The sequence below is a fragment of the Cucurbitaria berberidis genome (genome assembly GCF_010015615.1).
Source record: "Cucurbitaria berberidis CBS 394.84 unplaced genomic scaffold K460scaffold_3, whole genome shotgun sequence".
Lineage (NCBI taxonomy): Eukaryota > Fungi > Ascomycota > Dothideomycetes > Pleosporales > Cucurbitariaceae > Cucurbitaria > Cucurbitaria berberidis.
In genome coordinates, this window is record NW_024468937.1 from 2,965,956 (window position 1) to 2,980,908 (window position 14,953).

Genomic DNA, 14,953 nt, shown 5'->3' on the forward strand with positions numbered 1-14,953 from the left:
GCGCATATAGAGCAGATGGGCAGGTTAAGAAGGCAGTAGCGCTACTAGAGTATGTTGTGGATATTAAAGCGCGGACCCTTCGAGCCGATCATCCTTCGCGGCTGATATCGATCGAGGTGCTCGAAGAAATGTGTGCGGAGCTGAAAGTCGACTCAGCCTCGGTATAAGTATTAAGTCTTCAACAAACCCTTCGGTAGCAAGTTATCCATGTTCTATTCAGAAGTCGAGACGGTAAAAGTTTAGATACTACTACACCGTTACCTGTCGTTTGAAAAGTCTTTGAAAACAATGCGTGGGAAGGCTAGATTTGATGGTAGTGTGGCAAAGTGAATCGAACTAGAAGAGCTGTCGTTGGGATTTGTGGAGCTCTTTTAGTTGACTTTGAGCAGGGAAATAGAAACTGCAATAAGGATCGCCGATACCTCAAGGACTGGGTAGTTGATATTGAGGTGCTAAGGGTAGGATGTAAGAAATGTAAGACTATGCGGGAAACCTTCTTAAGAGAGACAAAAGCTAGTACGGTGTGGGGTAAAATTCGCGCATGTGTAGAAAATAGAAGCTATGTGTGAGAGAGTGCAGATGGCTTCCTATGGCTTATAGGCGTTTGGTGCCTAGTTGTCACAGGCTGAGAGCATGATAGTGCAGTATGTGCTTGCCAGTGACTACCTGATTTGGATTAGTTGGATTCTGGGTTGTAAATCTAACGGCGGCTCTGTGTGAAGTGGACAAATTGTGAGGATGCACACTAGTATATTGTTGCGTCAGAAACTGTTAACATTGAGTGTAAACAGTGCGGTAGAGATATGTAGTAATTCCCTTAGTGACCTTCTCTATCCCCTCTATTTCGTTAGTTCAACTTGACATATCATTATCAAGGAGTCTTGTTAGAAAAATCAATTAGCGTTACGCATTATGATCTTCCGCAGCATCGACTGGCAGTTCGTTATACCGCCTTGCTAAATCAGTTCTCTACAAGTGTTCTGGTTATAGCGAGACGGTCCCTCCTACGGTGAAGCGAAACCAATAGATGTTGACTAAGAAGTGTACTCACGATCAAGTCACTCGGTCTTGGCGCGAGACTCTAATAAGACATGCACTGCCTGCTGCCAACCACATGCCGATGTAGCTTTACGCGCCGCAGAACTCGTGCGAGTACCTGCTGGTACCGCCACTGTGTGTTTCAAAGCAACTCTCAGACAAAGCCCTGCTTGCAAATGCTGAGATAACGTCATAAGTCGTCCCCCAGGCTTCAACGGCGGAACAGGGATGGCCCGAACTGGATACCATTCCCCTTTGGGCTATAGTACAAGCCACTGCGGATAGCTGGTCTGGTGTATCCAGGATGATCCGGCAGAGGTTATGATCACCGAGATTGTCATGTTGGGTGAGGGGTCGAAAGCATTCGTCGTATCAAAGAACGCAACAAGCACGGCGCTGGGAGCGGACAGACTCCCCGACGATAACAGCCTGAGGGCGATTGGCAGACGCGCACCAGGCGCTTCGCTGGATCCAGCAACCCGCGCGAGGCAGGCTGGCGTGTTGCGCATATGCACCTGTACGGCATCTGCTACGCTGGTCCTATAGTCGCGTAGACGTGGGCCTAGACGACGATGGAGATGTATGCTATGCTATGGTGCAAGAGTACCTGGCAAAGGGCGAATGGCGTGCGAGGGCGTCATCCAGTCCGGGCACATGACGAGCTTGCACTTGTCTACAACATACTCGTGAGGGGCGCCACGGGACGAGGCCGGCAAGTAGCGCGAGGACTATGCAAAGGCAGAAACACGTTGAAAGCGTGCAACTGTTCATCATCCATCCAACATTCACTGCCACCCCCCAAGCCCAAGCTTCTTTCATCGGCGCAGACTGCATGGTGACTGAATGGTGCGAGGTACTTGACTTGACTTGGGAGCCTGCACGCGTCGCCTTATCAGTCTATCAGCTGTGAGCCCGGGCCACGCTAACCCTCTCCCTCCATGACTGACTGGTCCATCGACCTCTCTCAAGCCTGACAACTGCGCTCGCGCTCGCAGCTCGTCTCTCCTCTTCTCCTCTTGCTTCCCTTCCCTCTCTGCCTATTCTGCGTAATCCTTCTTCTTTCACCCTTGCGCCGTTAATCCTCTCCGTTGCTTCTCCGGGCCGCCTCGTCCCCCATCCATAGCCGTCACCTTGCATCCAGTCACTATCGATACCTACCTACCGCAGCCACGCCTCGAAGGCGCCAGCTCCAGCCTGCATTATACCATTACACCCACACCCACGCCCACCTGTCCGCTTTCCTCGACTTGTACTCTACGACGTAACATTACAGTAGCTCGTTAGCCTGTACCGCATCCTTGTCCGCCTCCTCGTCGCCTAGCACCCTCCCAGCATCCCAGCGTACACACCCTCGACCTACCCTGCTCTCTGCCCACGACATCCCATGGGCAACGCTCTTACCGCCACACTCTACCCGCACCTTCGCTCGTAGCTGAATACTGGGCACCCATAACTAGAGGGGGACCACTAAGCCAGGCCGGCCAGCCAGCGCCGTCAACATGGCAACACCTTCGAACCCGTACGCCGCGCGCCGGGCGGGTGCGTCGCCGTCTTCGTCTACTGCTCCAGAACAGATCATCGGCAAGTTCAAGCGTATGGATCATATTGGAAAGGGGAGCTTTGCGGAGGTCTACCGGGGGATCCACATTGTAGGTGCCTTCCATCTGCTCTCAGACGAGTCGCTTTCCCCACAGCCTCAACAAGTTTCAGTGAAATGGCTGCTAACGTTATTGTCCCCCTAGGAAAAACGCCAATCTGTCGCCATCAAGTCTGTCAACATGAACAAGCTGAACAAGAAGCTCAAAGACAACCTCGTCTCCGAGATCTCCATCCTCAAAAGCCTGCATCATCCACACATAGTCTCGCTCATCGACTGCCAGGAAACACCATCGCGCATGCACATCATCATGGAGTTCTGTGAGCTAGGAGACTTGTCGGCCTTTATAAAGAAACGTGGAGACCTCGTCAATCACCCGCAGACCCAGCGTATGATCGAGAAATATCCGAACCCCGCCGTCGGCGGCCTGAATGAAGTAATCGTGAGGCACTTTGCCAAACAAATGGCCAGCGCTCTGGAATTTCTGAGGTCCAAGAACTACATCCATCGTGACTTGAAGCCCCAAAACCTCCTGCTGAATCCGTCATCTCTGTACTACTCGCAAAGTGGGACGCTGGAACGTATGCCCTTGGCTGCCGATGCGAACTCGCTGATTCCCTCTACTGGCATCGAATCGCTGCCAATGCTCAAGGTCGCTGATTTCGGCTTCGCTAGGGTCCTGCCGTCGACTTCCCTAGCTGAAACTCTCTGCGGCTCCCCGCTCTACATGGCACCGGAAATCCTGCGATACGAAAAGTATGATGCAAAGGCCGATCTGTGGTCCGTCGGGACTGTGCTGTTCGAGATGATGTGCGCTCGCCCGCCATTTAGAGCGAACAATCATGTCGAGTTGCTCCGGAAGATCGAAGAGCGCAAAGATCATATTCGTTTTCCAGAAGGTATCATCTGCAGTAGGGCCATGAAGAACCTCATCCGTGCATTGTTGAAGCGGAAACCCACCGAGCGCATGTCCTACGATGGCTTCTTTTCAGACCCAGTGATTCGCGAAGATATCCCAGACCTTGTTGCTGAAGATTTACCACAAGCGATGCAGGCCTCTGAACTGGAGCCGCCCGTCGAGGAGCCCCCAAAGCGAATTCAGAAGATGCCCGTCGAGATGAGTCGGCGCGCTTCGGAAAGCCCTTATTCGCGATCACCCAGAGACAGGACAGGTCTTGGGACAACTCCCCCATCACGACCGACCTCTCGGCCTGTATCTGGGCATTTTTCAAGCACTCCACCACGACCTGGTTATCCACAACGAGCAAGCAACACGCCAATCGAGCCGATCGAGGAGCATGTTCCTCAGCGCGAGCAGCGGCGTCCGACCCTTACGAATGCTCTGACTGCGCCTGGCCGTACAACGACGTTGCAGGATCAACCTGCAGCCCCCACTGCCATTGGCCATAGACGCAGATTCTCTCGAGATGATCAAGCCCTAGCACCTTCAGGACTCAAAGAACACCTTGGCCGCGAGCGAACACCGCAAAGGGCAGAAGCGAATGCGATGAAAGATGCAGCAGAACGGGCTGCACAAGATAACGCTTTGGACGAAGGTTTTGTGTTCGTCGAGAAACGTCGTGTGGAGATTGACGCCTTGGCAGACGAGATTGCTGCCAGTCCACAAACGCAGCGGGATCGGATGATCAATCGAGAAAGCGCAATGAAGCGGCGATCAACAACTCAAGGATCCCCAACTTCCACAACGGGCGCGACAGTGCCCTCGAAAGCCATCCAAATACAGCAAAAGCCAGCTCTCACGCATCACCGGACTGGTTCCTACGAGCGTCGACGACAGTACCGTCCTAGCTTTGAAAGCGCCACGTCCGCCCTGTCGAAAGCCATGAATATGGTCAACATTCGAGGTCTTGGGCTCTCGCCGCCCGTGATAAAAGGCCTGTCGCCACCTCAAGGGTATGCTGCGTTTCCTACATATCCTACCGCGCAAAGCAGTCTGCTACTTGTGGGTGATGGTGGAAAGACGACCAGTAAAGACGAGGATTCAACCGTGGTGAAGAAGATCGAAGAGCTGGCACAACTGAGTCATGTTATCTACGGCTTCGCAGAGGTCAAGTACAGGCAGCTGGTCCCCCTCGCGCCGAGTGACCAAGGCTTAGGCATTGGGCCTACCGGGGTCGCAAGGAAACAGAGCAGCGATGTCATCGAAGATGACGAGGATGATGACGATCTGACGCCGGAGACGATCTTGATTATCTCTGAGGAAGCACTTGTCCTGTACGTCAAGTCCCTGGCTATGCTGAACAAGGCCATGGATGCTGCCGGAAGCTACTGGAACCGAAACCGACGAGGGAGTGCATCCCCTGACGCGGTATCTCGCGCAACTACCAACGCCAATCGACTGAGTCAAGTCGTAACATGGATTCGAGACCGGTTTAACGAATGCTGCGTCAAGTCAGAGATTGTGGCTCGCAAGCTCAAGCTAGCTCGACAACAACTTCCCTCTGATCATCCAAGCCACCCTCAGAACTTGTCAGCTGCATCGGGCTCTGCGACAACGGTTGGATCCGCTGAAAACATTCTTCTCACCACCGGCGTTACGGCGGAGAAACTCATGTACGATCGAGCACTTGAGATGAGTAGACAGGCCGCTGTGGACGAGCTCACCGGCCTCAATTTGCCAAACTGCGACATCAATTACTGGACTGCCATTGTCATGCTCGAAGCAATTCTTGAGGACGAGGATGAGTCGAGCAGTTGCAACAAGCTTGACGGTGAAGAGATCAATGGACTAGATGGCGAGGATCGGCAGTCCATTCAGAAGCGTAAGTCGCCTCATCTTAAACATGTATGACAGAGTGGAGGCTAATATGTGACAGTTCTCGAGCAAATGCGAAGTCGACATCGGATGCTTAAGAAGAAGCTCGAGCACCAGAAGACGCAGAAGCGCGGTTCAATCACCAGCGCGCCTGCGCCGCATCCCGCAAGTCGCGGTTCACCATCGTCTCAAGGGACTGCGAGGTGATCAGTCCGTCAAGATATATTTACCAACATTCAGCATTGCATTTTTTCGGCGTTTTGTTCCGGGTGAGGAGGCGTCTAGGATCCCACGCCTCTCTTCTCATTGTTGCGTTTGAGTTTTTTTTTATTGACTAGTCTCAGCTCAGCCTGATATATAGGCGCCAATACTCGGGGACTTTGGCGCACGCATCACCTGCATATGATACCACGGCGCGCCATGGGCTTCAGGCATTTCATTTCATGGTGTTTCCCTTTGGGCTCGGGATGATTTATCGGGGCTGGCGTTGTTCGAGGAATTTGGGCTTCGGTTGTTTTTGTCATAGTTCCATGAGCAGCTTAGACTCGCACCCGACGCAGAAGATGGATTTGGATGATCGAGAGCAGCTAGGGGGAAGTATACCTCGTGGATCGGCGTACTTAAGATTGAATAACATCGTATTATTACCATAGCAAATACAGGCGTTCTTCGATTGCGGTTCGCTTATCATTTGGTAATCTACAAGGGCTCTTCTCACATCGATGACCACCGCAATTTCCACCTTTCCAGATACGTTGTTGTTATCGATAAATACAATTAAACTTTGGAGAGTTTGAACGGGCCTTTTCGCGTAAACATTAGTCTAGTAGGAGCGCTAGGCTGTATCTCAGCGATCCTCGCGTCCTAGGGCTGAAGACGGACTCCGCCTCCACAACCTACAACACGCAAATGCATTCTTGTCTACGACAGGCTGTTTGGGACAGTTGATGTACCTGAACGATGTATATGCATGTTCTGAGCAATAGACTATACCACGCCCTTAGTAAGAAAGCATGTATCTAACCCCCTTAGACTACTCAACTAATCGTACGAAACCACGGCTCACAAAAGCTCCGCTTGCGCAGGTCCACCCAGCCAGCCTCCACGCTCTACACAATACTACTCTCCACCTAGCTGAACCGCGTTAACGCCGCACGGCACATCCAGTACGCAGATTTCTCAATCTACGCGGACAAGTGCGCGGAGTTGTCAATGCGCCACATCAGGGCCAGACTTCCCACGCTCACGCCTATATTATAGCGCGTGCGTGCATCCCGTCACATCTCGTGGACCCTCGGTACGCCTCCATGGTACGGTGTAGCGACGGCGTGAATCGCGTATGCAGGAACCGCCGATCTACACTCAGACCACTACAGGGCTAGGTAGGTGGAGGGCATAGCTCGCGATAGCTTCCCGGGCGATGGATGGTGTAGATTGGCGATTCCACCCCCCTTGGGAAAGGAAAAGGTGCGATATTCCATCTCTTGAAAAAGGAAAGGAAAGGAAAGGTAGGGAGTATTTTCAGCCTCATAATACGAATTGGGAGCTTCCGTTGACTACTTTATCGTCTGAGTGGTGGGCTGAATTTCAGTGGAACTGGGCTGAATTGGGGCTGAGCTGAGTTTGAGCAAAGCATACGGAAAGCCAGGCAGTCCCTTGTATGTTCCGACGAGACTCGCTTGTAGAGCCCCCGTTTTTTGTTTCTTCGATACTCAGTGTCGTTGCTAGATGTGGGTTCTGTGGCTTTTTCGACGTTGTTCGCCGCATGGCAGTGCGCGCGCGCCCATAGCAATCTCCCCATACTCTAGCTGCTGCTCAGTGACTGAGTCCCGAACCGGGGATACCGAAGGGGGGAGAAGAGATAGGGTCTGAGTTGTATGCTTGGCATGTGTGTTGATTCAGTAGGTATGTGGGTGGGTATATCTTCCTTCTTGTCCCTTCGCTCGAGAGAGAGAAGTCACTCGCTCTCCTTTTACGGACGTCCACTCGTTTCTGCGTCAGTCAGTCATTCAGTCGTTACTTGCGTGTCCTACCTTCCAGGACCATCACACTCGTTCTTACTCATTCATTTAATCACATCCCATAATAACACTATACTACACCTCTACGCTAGTACTACAGTCCCCCCCTCTTCACTCAACATGCGTTCCCTCATCCTCCTCTCCCTCACAAGCCTCACTGCCCTCCTCGCAAACGCCCAATCCATCAGTACCTCCGGCCACTGCGGCGCTTCCTTTGGCGGCCTCACTTGCGCCGGCTCTTCCTTCGGCTCGTGCTGTAGTCAGCACAATTGGTGTGGCTCCACGGCTGCACACTGCACAGAGGGATGCCAGTCTGGCTTTGGCACGTGTAATTCTGCACCGCCGGCCAAGGGCGACGAGTCGCCTGATGGGTCGTGTGGTGGAGACAAGGGGTATACCTGTTCGAACTCTGCTTTCGGTACGTCAGATCTGATCCCGAATCCCCATTCATACGATGAGATGGAGGTTCCTTTTGTGCTTGTAGTGTTGCTGAAACTAACTTTTTTGATAGGAAACTGCTGCAGTCAGTTTGGTTGGTGTGGATCTAGCTCCAAGTACTGCGGTACGGGGTGCAATTCGGCCTTTGGCACTTGCTCTGGAACTACATCTTCGTCCTCGTCGGCGGCAGTGAGGTCTTCCAGCTCGTCTGTTGCATCGACCCTTTCAACTGCCACACGTTCATCTTCGATTACGGCTTCGTCTTCCTCTGCTGGGATTTCTTCGTCTTCAAGTGGGGTTTCTTCCACGCCGTCTAGCTCACCTGTGAGGAGCCCATCGCCAAATCCTGTTAGCAGCGTTTCTCAAACTTCGTCTGCATCGTCGTCTTCAGTGTTTGTGTCATCTAGCAGTGCCTCTCGGTCATCTCCTGCATCTTCCAGCAGCATTGGGCAGTCGTCCTCGTCTGTATCTTCGACACCATCCAGCTCGCCAGTAAGGAGCCCATCTCCGACTCCTTCCAGCAGCGTTCCCGGTACCTCGTCTGCGTCTTTGTCTTCGACTGTTTCTTCAAGCAGCGCCTCTCGATCATCCTCTGCGTCGTCAACGCGCGTGAGAAGTTCGTCTTCGAGACGTTCCACATCTAGGGCCTCTCGTACTGCCTCCGCATCCCGAGCGTCGTCTGTGTCGACTAGGACTACATCTCGCTCATCTTCGCCCACTAGGAGCGCTTCACGCTCATCGACCCGTTCTTCTAGCAGTGTCTCCCGATCATCGAGTTTGTCATTGACAGCATCTCGCACACCAGTGGGAAGCCCATCGCCCACTCCTTCGAGCAGTGTCTCCCAACCCTCGACAGTCTCCTCCTCAGGCGCTTCTGGCTCATCGTCGGTATCTCAATCGTCGTCTGTGCTATTTAGCAGTGTCTCTCGTTCGTCGACAGTCTCATCTTCCCAATCATCGTCGGCTACCAGCAGCGCTTCCTCGTCATCGACAGTTCTCTCCAGCTCTGTATCTCGATCATCAACACTGTCTTCTAGCAGCGCTTCTCAATCCTCTACAGCATCTCAATCCTCTACAGCATCTCAATCTTCAGCTGTTTCTTCTAGCAGTGTTTCTCGTACCTCGTCGGCCTCCGGATCTTCATCTGCCTCTAGCAGTGCGTCGCGATCAACGACGATGTCCTCTTCTAGTGCATCTCGATCGTCCACTGTCGCTTCCTCCAGCGCATCTCGATCAACTTCAGCCTCGTCTTCCAGTGTCTCTCGATCTTCAACTGTCTCCTCCTCGAGTGCATCGCGAGTCAGGACACCTGCCCGCTCACCGACGGTCTCTTCTAGCAGTGTTTCCCGCACTTCAACCGCGTCCCGATCATCGACACCGTCTTCCAATGCTTCTCCAAGCTCCACAGTGTCTCGATCAGCGACTTCGTCTTCCTCAAGTGCGTCCCGCACGCCATCGCCTTCCCCGTCGTCGTCGGCCACCCCCAGCTCTTCCCGAACGCCTTCGCCTTCTCGATCGCCACGTGTAACGCCCTCATCGTCGTCACCAGCCAGGGCCGCATCGCCGACACCCTCTACTACCCCTAGCTCGCGGGCTGGAACACCTTCCTCATCTAGCTCTGTCGCGCCACCTAGGATTACTATCGTTGTCTGATAGACTGAGTTGGTTAGGATTGTAATGTCGAAGTAGATTTCAAAACGTTAGCAATGGCGTACTCTATCACTCTATGTATTTAATATACCGTAATGATAATACTCTTCTAGATTGACGCCATATAAGGCTTCCTATGCTGATTATGTTCCCTGACGGAGTCGCTCAGCCGTGAACTGGCAATGCCTTCAGGGGATCAATGTGCAACTAATCATAAGAAAGCGTAGATATCCTCTATCCCCTCTTGATCACTACTCTTCCGATGATCCACCATTCTATAAAGCACATTGGTACCCGGACGCCGGTGCATATATTCCATCTTGATTCGGTAAAGTACCATCTCCACAAACCTCCACGAACTCCATCCAGATCGACAAATCCAGCCCCGTTCGACTGGGTCCAGAAGACTCCATAGCGCCCGCAGTCCTCCCCCGTGCGCATCCATCCCCCGACAAATAGCTGAGGTTCCTCTATGCTAAACAGCTTTCCCCTCGTCACTGTTGGGAGACACAGTATATGATACGACCATCTTATCCCGTAACACTCTTACATTTATTTTAACGAATGCACTCGAATTCAGGATACATGGAGCCGAGCGCCTTCATCGGCGTTTTCCTCGGTTCGGGTTTCTTCTTTGGGCTCGTAGCCAAGGGTATGGTGGGTGATGCTGTGTGGAGCGCGTTGTATCGTAAGTTTCATCCCCAACAGTCTACTTTTATGAGGCACTGTGGTAGAGTGGGTGCTGGTTGGCTAATGCAAGCAAACGATATGTCTATCGAAGGCTCTACTTGTCTTCTTGTCTTCAAGAATCTAATCTCGTTTGGTTTGACGTCCAACAGCTTCGACAGACTCGTCAAGGTAGGAAGCGTCAAAGATTTCTTCATTGCTGTTGGGAGTGTCCAGGTCGCGATTTGTGCGCGAACACTTCGAATGTGTAAATTTCAAGTCAGATATCTTTGGAAAGAAGAATAGAAATTTCTTCAACCGCCACAACATCTTGTTCAAAGCCACCGAGCGGTCGCAGAGAACTTGACGTTTTGGCGAGTTCGGGACTGTTGTAACTTGTAATAACATTTGAAGGCTTGGCTGGAATCCGATACCACTACTTGAGCGCATCTCACGAACTCACACCCTCCGATCGATTCGATCTACGATATGGAGATGCTAATGATCTTAATGTCTTCTTCCGGTTTCTCCTTGTACACCTTGGTGTTCTCAATCTTATGCACCACGTCCATGCCTGCTATTGCTCGTCCGAAGATAGTGTGCTTATTGTCAAGCCAAGGCTGCCGCTCAGTTAGTAAATCACCCTCAATCACATTTCACCATCAAGAAATCATGACGTACCGTCTTCTCTGTCGTGATAAAGAATTGACTTCCATTCGAGTTTGGACCTGCGTTAGCCATGCTGACCGTATACGCCTTGTCATGCTTCAGATTCGAAAATTCATCCTCGAACTCTCTGCCCCAAATACTCTCGCCGCCCGTGCCATCGCCTAGAGGATCACCCGTCTGAATCATGAACTTGCGGATCACGCGGTGGAAGATGATGTTGTTGTAGTATGCATTGCGTGCATGTGTGACGAAATTCTCGACGGCTTTGGGTGCGGCATCAGGGAACAGGCGGACAGTGATGTCGCCGTAGGTGGTGTGGAGGATGGCCGTGGTGCCCGTTGCTGCGAGGGCTTTTTCGTCTTTCTTTTGGTTTGCGTTGGTGTTGCGCGGTTTTTCGTTTTGCACGTCGCGGTCGGACTTGGAGGCAGTCGAGTCGTTGGTATACATGTAGAAGCGGACTTTCCCTGAGCCAGTAGATACCAGCATAGCGTCTCGTGCTTCGGCTTCCTGCAGCAGAGGGTTCTCGCTGGCCGCCATTTCGACGGTTACCACGCCTTTCTTTTCGGGTTGGCCTTGATAGAGGCATAGCCAGAGAGGCCGGAAAGACTCTTCTTGGCCGTAGAGTTTGACGAGTTTGTTGGTGAGTGTATTGATTACCTTGATGCCGTACATGCTGCCGTAGAGAATGAAGTTGCTGGTCTCGTCAAAGATGACATTCATACGGGCATGTATCGAGGGTTGATCAAGCTCCCTTTCGATACCTATTTTTCGCCCGAACTCCATGTCTTCTAGATGCTGCACTGCGGTGCCGGCTTGCTGCATCGAGTTTATGGTCTCGATTGATTCATCATACGTGCGATAGAGCTTTCCTGTCGCAAAGTCGAAGATTCGGATCTTTCTGTCCGGGAAAGACAATGTCGCGAATTGCTTCCCCGTGGGCGATATTGTAATAGACGCTGGCACGCATTTTGACTTTTTGAACTCGAAAAGATTTGTCGAACTCTTCAGAGACCATACGTTGTCTGGCTTGTCGTAGTTTCCGCTCGGTCGCCAGTACTCGACCATGCCGCCTTGATCCACGCTAACAACACAGTCAAACTCGCTGTTGTACGCCATCAAGCTCACTGGTGCCCTGTGCACGCTCTTCAATGTCTGAAGCGGCTCCAAATTCTCTCCTCTACCATCGTATATCCGTATCCAGCCGTTCTCTTCTGAACTGATAGCCAATTGTGGGAAACTTGCGCCCCGTCCATGCAACCAGCAAACTGCCTTGGGACTGTACTCGAGGCTCAGCATAGCCAGCAGATCAAATGTGACAACATCGAATATTTTGACTGTGTTATCCGATCCCGCGGTTGCGAAACTGCGTCCATCGGCGCTCACGCTCACTGATCGTATCTCGCCATTGTGCGCCCGGAATTCTTTGACAAACTCTATGCCACCAAAGTCTTTCTTCCAGAACTTGACCACGCCATCAATCGAGCTGGTTATTAGAAAGTCGGTGTGCGGTGTGAGGGTGGTGAAGCACAATTGCTCTCGGTGCATGAGCGATTTGACGTATCGTGTAGCGCTTGGTAGTGCCGCAACGTAGAGCTTCTCGTATGGGAGTCTGCGCTTCTTCTTTTTGGGCGCAGACGAGGGGAGCGCAGGGCCGAAGTCATCGTCATCGGAAGATGTGTCGTCTATGGTACACAGTGTTAGAGAGTTTGCGCGAGGGAGCTTGTACGGAGCATTACCATGATGAGCTTGTGCTGAAGAGTCTTTCGCTGCTACGCGGTCGTCTGCTTCCATTTCTGCGCGAGAACGTTTTGCCTTCGTAGGCGATTCTGATCCATTAGAAGCCATAGCCGAAATAGAGACGTAGTGTTGTGTTAGTGTGTCGTTACTTCGATACGGCAAAGAAAGTCGAACTTCTTTAGGCGTCCGGCGAACGAAGCGCGCGGTCACGTGCCCTTCTGGAGTCTTCGTCGGGAATGCGTTCACAAGACATCCACTTGATAGCGAACGAGTAGATTCAACGTCTCGACACTTTGCTTTTTACTTTGTAGCCACTTTCGTGCTCAAGGTAAAATAAAAGTTGAAATAGATGCCGGACATGGTATTGGTATCTAAATGCCAGACTCCTAACTGATGCTAATGCACTCCATTTAACCCTCTTCCTCTGCGTCCGACTCATCAGCCGTCCCGTTCGTGAGAACTTTCCGGGGTACCTCGAAGACGTAGATTCCGTTCTTTACTTTTCCTGACATCCACCTTGCTAGCCTAGGTTCTCTGCCCACAGCCGCAACTATACAAAGTCCATCCTTGCCTCTGTCTCCCCGCTCCTGGACTGACAGACCATTCACTATGCCTCGAATGAGTACTGCATCCTCCGTGCCATCTCCGTTTAAAGTTCCTTCATCCGCCACAGGCACTCGCCCAACCTTGCCTACTGACTCAATGGTACGCTTCTCAGGCCCAATTTTCCATGCTCGTATCCAGCCATCCCAGCTCGCTGTCAGAATGAGGTCGGCGAAAGGTACGGTGGTGAGCGCGGTGACATATCGGGGTAACCTTGGTCCTGGCTTTACTGATGTTGCCGCGTCGTGATTTGCAGACATCTGTTCGGGCGTAAGGCGCGGATCGCGACCATGGGTAAGGGGGTATGTGAATAGCGGCTTCTTCCTGTTGACAGACCATAGTGATAATGCGCCATTGTCCGATGCTGTCACAAACAAGCTTGCATCGAGAAGCGCCACGCAGTCGATCGAGCCTTCTGCATATGCGATTGGTGGATCGTCGTCGCCGTCGACACCGTTCACCTGGTCGTCCTTGGCTTTATCTGCGTCTTCAACATTTTTACCAAACCGACCCTTGCGTAGCTTATCCATGCCCTTCTGTCGCGCAGTGCCACCACCTTGGAAGACGAGCTGATTCTCCTCGACAACCCTCCACAATCGTGCCGTACGATCTCGCGCGCCCACACTGACACAAATCTCTTGATTAAGCTCCAGTCCACCCGCAACACCTACGACAACATCCTGATGTCCGACCAAAGTCTCAATATATGCTGATTCTGGTGCACTCCAGACAATGACAGCACGATCTGCACCCCCGGAGAAGAGCTGCTCGGTGCCCCTTCTGAAGGATAATGACATGACTGCGTCTCGGTGCCGAGTGAACAAATGGCGCGGGGTGAGGGTATCGGCGTCCCAGATGATCAACCGGGCGTGCTTGTCGCCCGTCGCCAGGTATTTCCCGGAGTCTGAAATGGCGATGGATATGATCTCGCCCGTATGGCCCAAGTAGGCCCTATCGCCCTTTTTGTTCTTGTTGCCTTTCCGCCAGAAGAGCCTCTTGGGTGTCCTGCGCGGCGTGACGTTAGAAGGCCGGTCGTTGTCTGCGGCGTATGCTTTTGGGTCCGCGATCTCCCACTTCTCCACGACAAGGTCTTTGCTGATGGTCCAGGCATGCGGTAACTTCACTGCACAGCCGGTGGTTGACTTTTGCAGGCCTGAATATCCACAAACGTGTGATGCCGCTTCAAAGTCCAGCTCGGCTGCGATTGATCTGTAAATCTTGCCCTTTGTCTCTGCCACGTCTTCCTTGAGCCTTTCGGCTATGAGGTCCTTGTCGATTTGCTCTGCATCGAAGCCCACCTCATCTTCGACCTCGTTGCGGATGTTCTCGAGGTAGCGCTCTGCGAGTCTGAGTCGCTTTTCCGCTGCCGTCTCGGCCTCGTCTTCTGAAGTATCTGAGTCGTCGTTGGCCTCGTCGAATACATCGCCGCGATCGTCGTCTGAGATATCGCTCCCACTTATCGACTCTTCGCGTGGGCCATTCGTGTCCGTGTTCCGCCGTTTGGGGACATTTGAGCTGCCGTCTGTCCTTTTTCTTTTCCGCTGCGAGGCCGGGGTCGTGAAGAAGGAGGAGGACATTGCTGTACGTCGGGAAAGGTCAAAGGCAAAGCTGTCGCACTCGATGGCTCCTCAGAAAATTGATCGGCGAACTTTTTTTCTGGCGCCGACAGGCCCAGCACGCACCTGCGACCCGCGGAATTGCTTGGCGCCCGTGCACCTTCCTCAGAGCTCCATCATATCCACACCCCAGTGAAGGAGC

At 52.5% G+C, this 14,953-nt stretch overlaps 5 protein-coding genes across 5 annotated transcripts in view; 3 read left to right on the top strand and 2 right to left on the bottom strand.

Annotated features, from left to right (window-relative positions):
• The window catches only part of K460DRAFT_376960 (HET-domain-containing protein), a gene marked incomplete at both ends in the record, with an annotated part of 3,088 nt that extends 2,921 nt beyond the window's left edge, over positions 1 to 167 (top strand). The window contains one exon of the mRNA XM_040934935.1: positions 24 to 167. Within this exon, the coding sequence (XP_040788120.1) occupies positions 24 to 167 (144 nt within the window). The remainder of the gene's footprint in view (positions 1 to 23) is intronic.
• A 2,370-nt stretch (positions 168 to 2,537) lies between these two features.
• K460DRAFT_281586 (Serine/threonine-protein kinase atg1) lies at positions 2,538 to 5,618 on the top strand (the record flags this gene model as incomplete). The annotated part of the gene is made up of 3 exons (XM_040928502.1): positions 2,538 to 2,687; positions 2,781 to 5,418; positions 5,473 to 5,618. 3 exons carry the CDS (start codon positions 2,538 to 2,540, stop codon positions 5,616 to 5,618), a joined length of 2,934 nt encoding a protein of 977 aa, XP_040788121.1.
• Positions 5,619 to 7,552: 1,934 nt separating this feature from the next.
• On the top strand, positions 7,553 to 7,765 carry K460DRAFT_283099 (carbohydrate-binding module family 18 protein; the record flags this gene model as incomplete). Its single annotated transcript, XM_040928625.1, has 1 exon — positions 7,553 to 7,765. A coding segment is annotated over one exon (213 nt), but the record flags the coding sequence as incomplete, so codon positions are not given.
• Positions 7,766 to 10,405: 2,640 nt separating this feature from the next.
• On the bottom strand, positions 10,406 to 12,732 carry K460DRAFT_366425 (uncharacterized protein). Its single transcript, XM_040933368.1, has 3 exons — positions 12,592 to 12,732; positions 10,868 to 12,537; positions 10,406 to 10,806 (listed from the first exon to the last, which is right to left on the bottom strand). The coding sequence occupies exons 1-3, from the start codon at positions 12,698 to 12,700 to the stop codon at positions 10,669 to 10,671; spliced, it is 1,917 nt and encodes a 638-aa protein (XP_040788123.1). The 5' UTR covers positions 12,701 to 12,732; the 3' UTR covers positions 10,406 to 10,668.
• Positions 12,733 to 12,876: 144 nt separating this feature from the next.
• Positions 12,877 to 14,817, bottom strand: K460DRAFT_366426 (small nucleolar ribonucleoprotein-like protein complex subunit). Its single transcript, XM_040933369.1, has one exon. It carries the CDS (start codon positions 14,770 to 14,772, stop codon positions 13,003 to 13,005), a length of 1,770 nt encoding a protein of 589 aa, XP_040788124.1. The 5' UTR covers positions 14,773 to 14,817; the 3' UTR covers positions 12,877 to 13,002.
• Positions 14,818 to 14,953: the final 136 nt, after the last annotated feature.

Excerpts from the sequence above, each read along its gene's own strand:
- K460DRAFT_366425 (XM_040933368.1), bottom strand. The coding sequence starts at position 12,700 with ATGGCTTCTAATGGATCAGAATCGCCTACGAAGGCAAAACGTTCTCGC. Across the intron at positions 12,538-12,591 it reads TTCAGCACAAGCTCATCATG|ACGACACATCTTCCGATGAC; the intron begins GTAATGCTCCGT and ends TGTGTACCATAG. Across the intron at positions 10,807-10,867 it reads TTATCACGACAGAGAAGACG|CCTTGGCTTGACAATAAGCA; the intron begins GTACGTCATGAT and ends ACTGAGCGGCAG.
- K460DRAFT_366426 (XM_040933369.1), bottom strand. The coding sequence starts at position 14,772 with ATGTCCTCCTCCTTCTTCACGACCCCGGCCTCGCAGCGGAAAAGAAAA.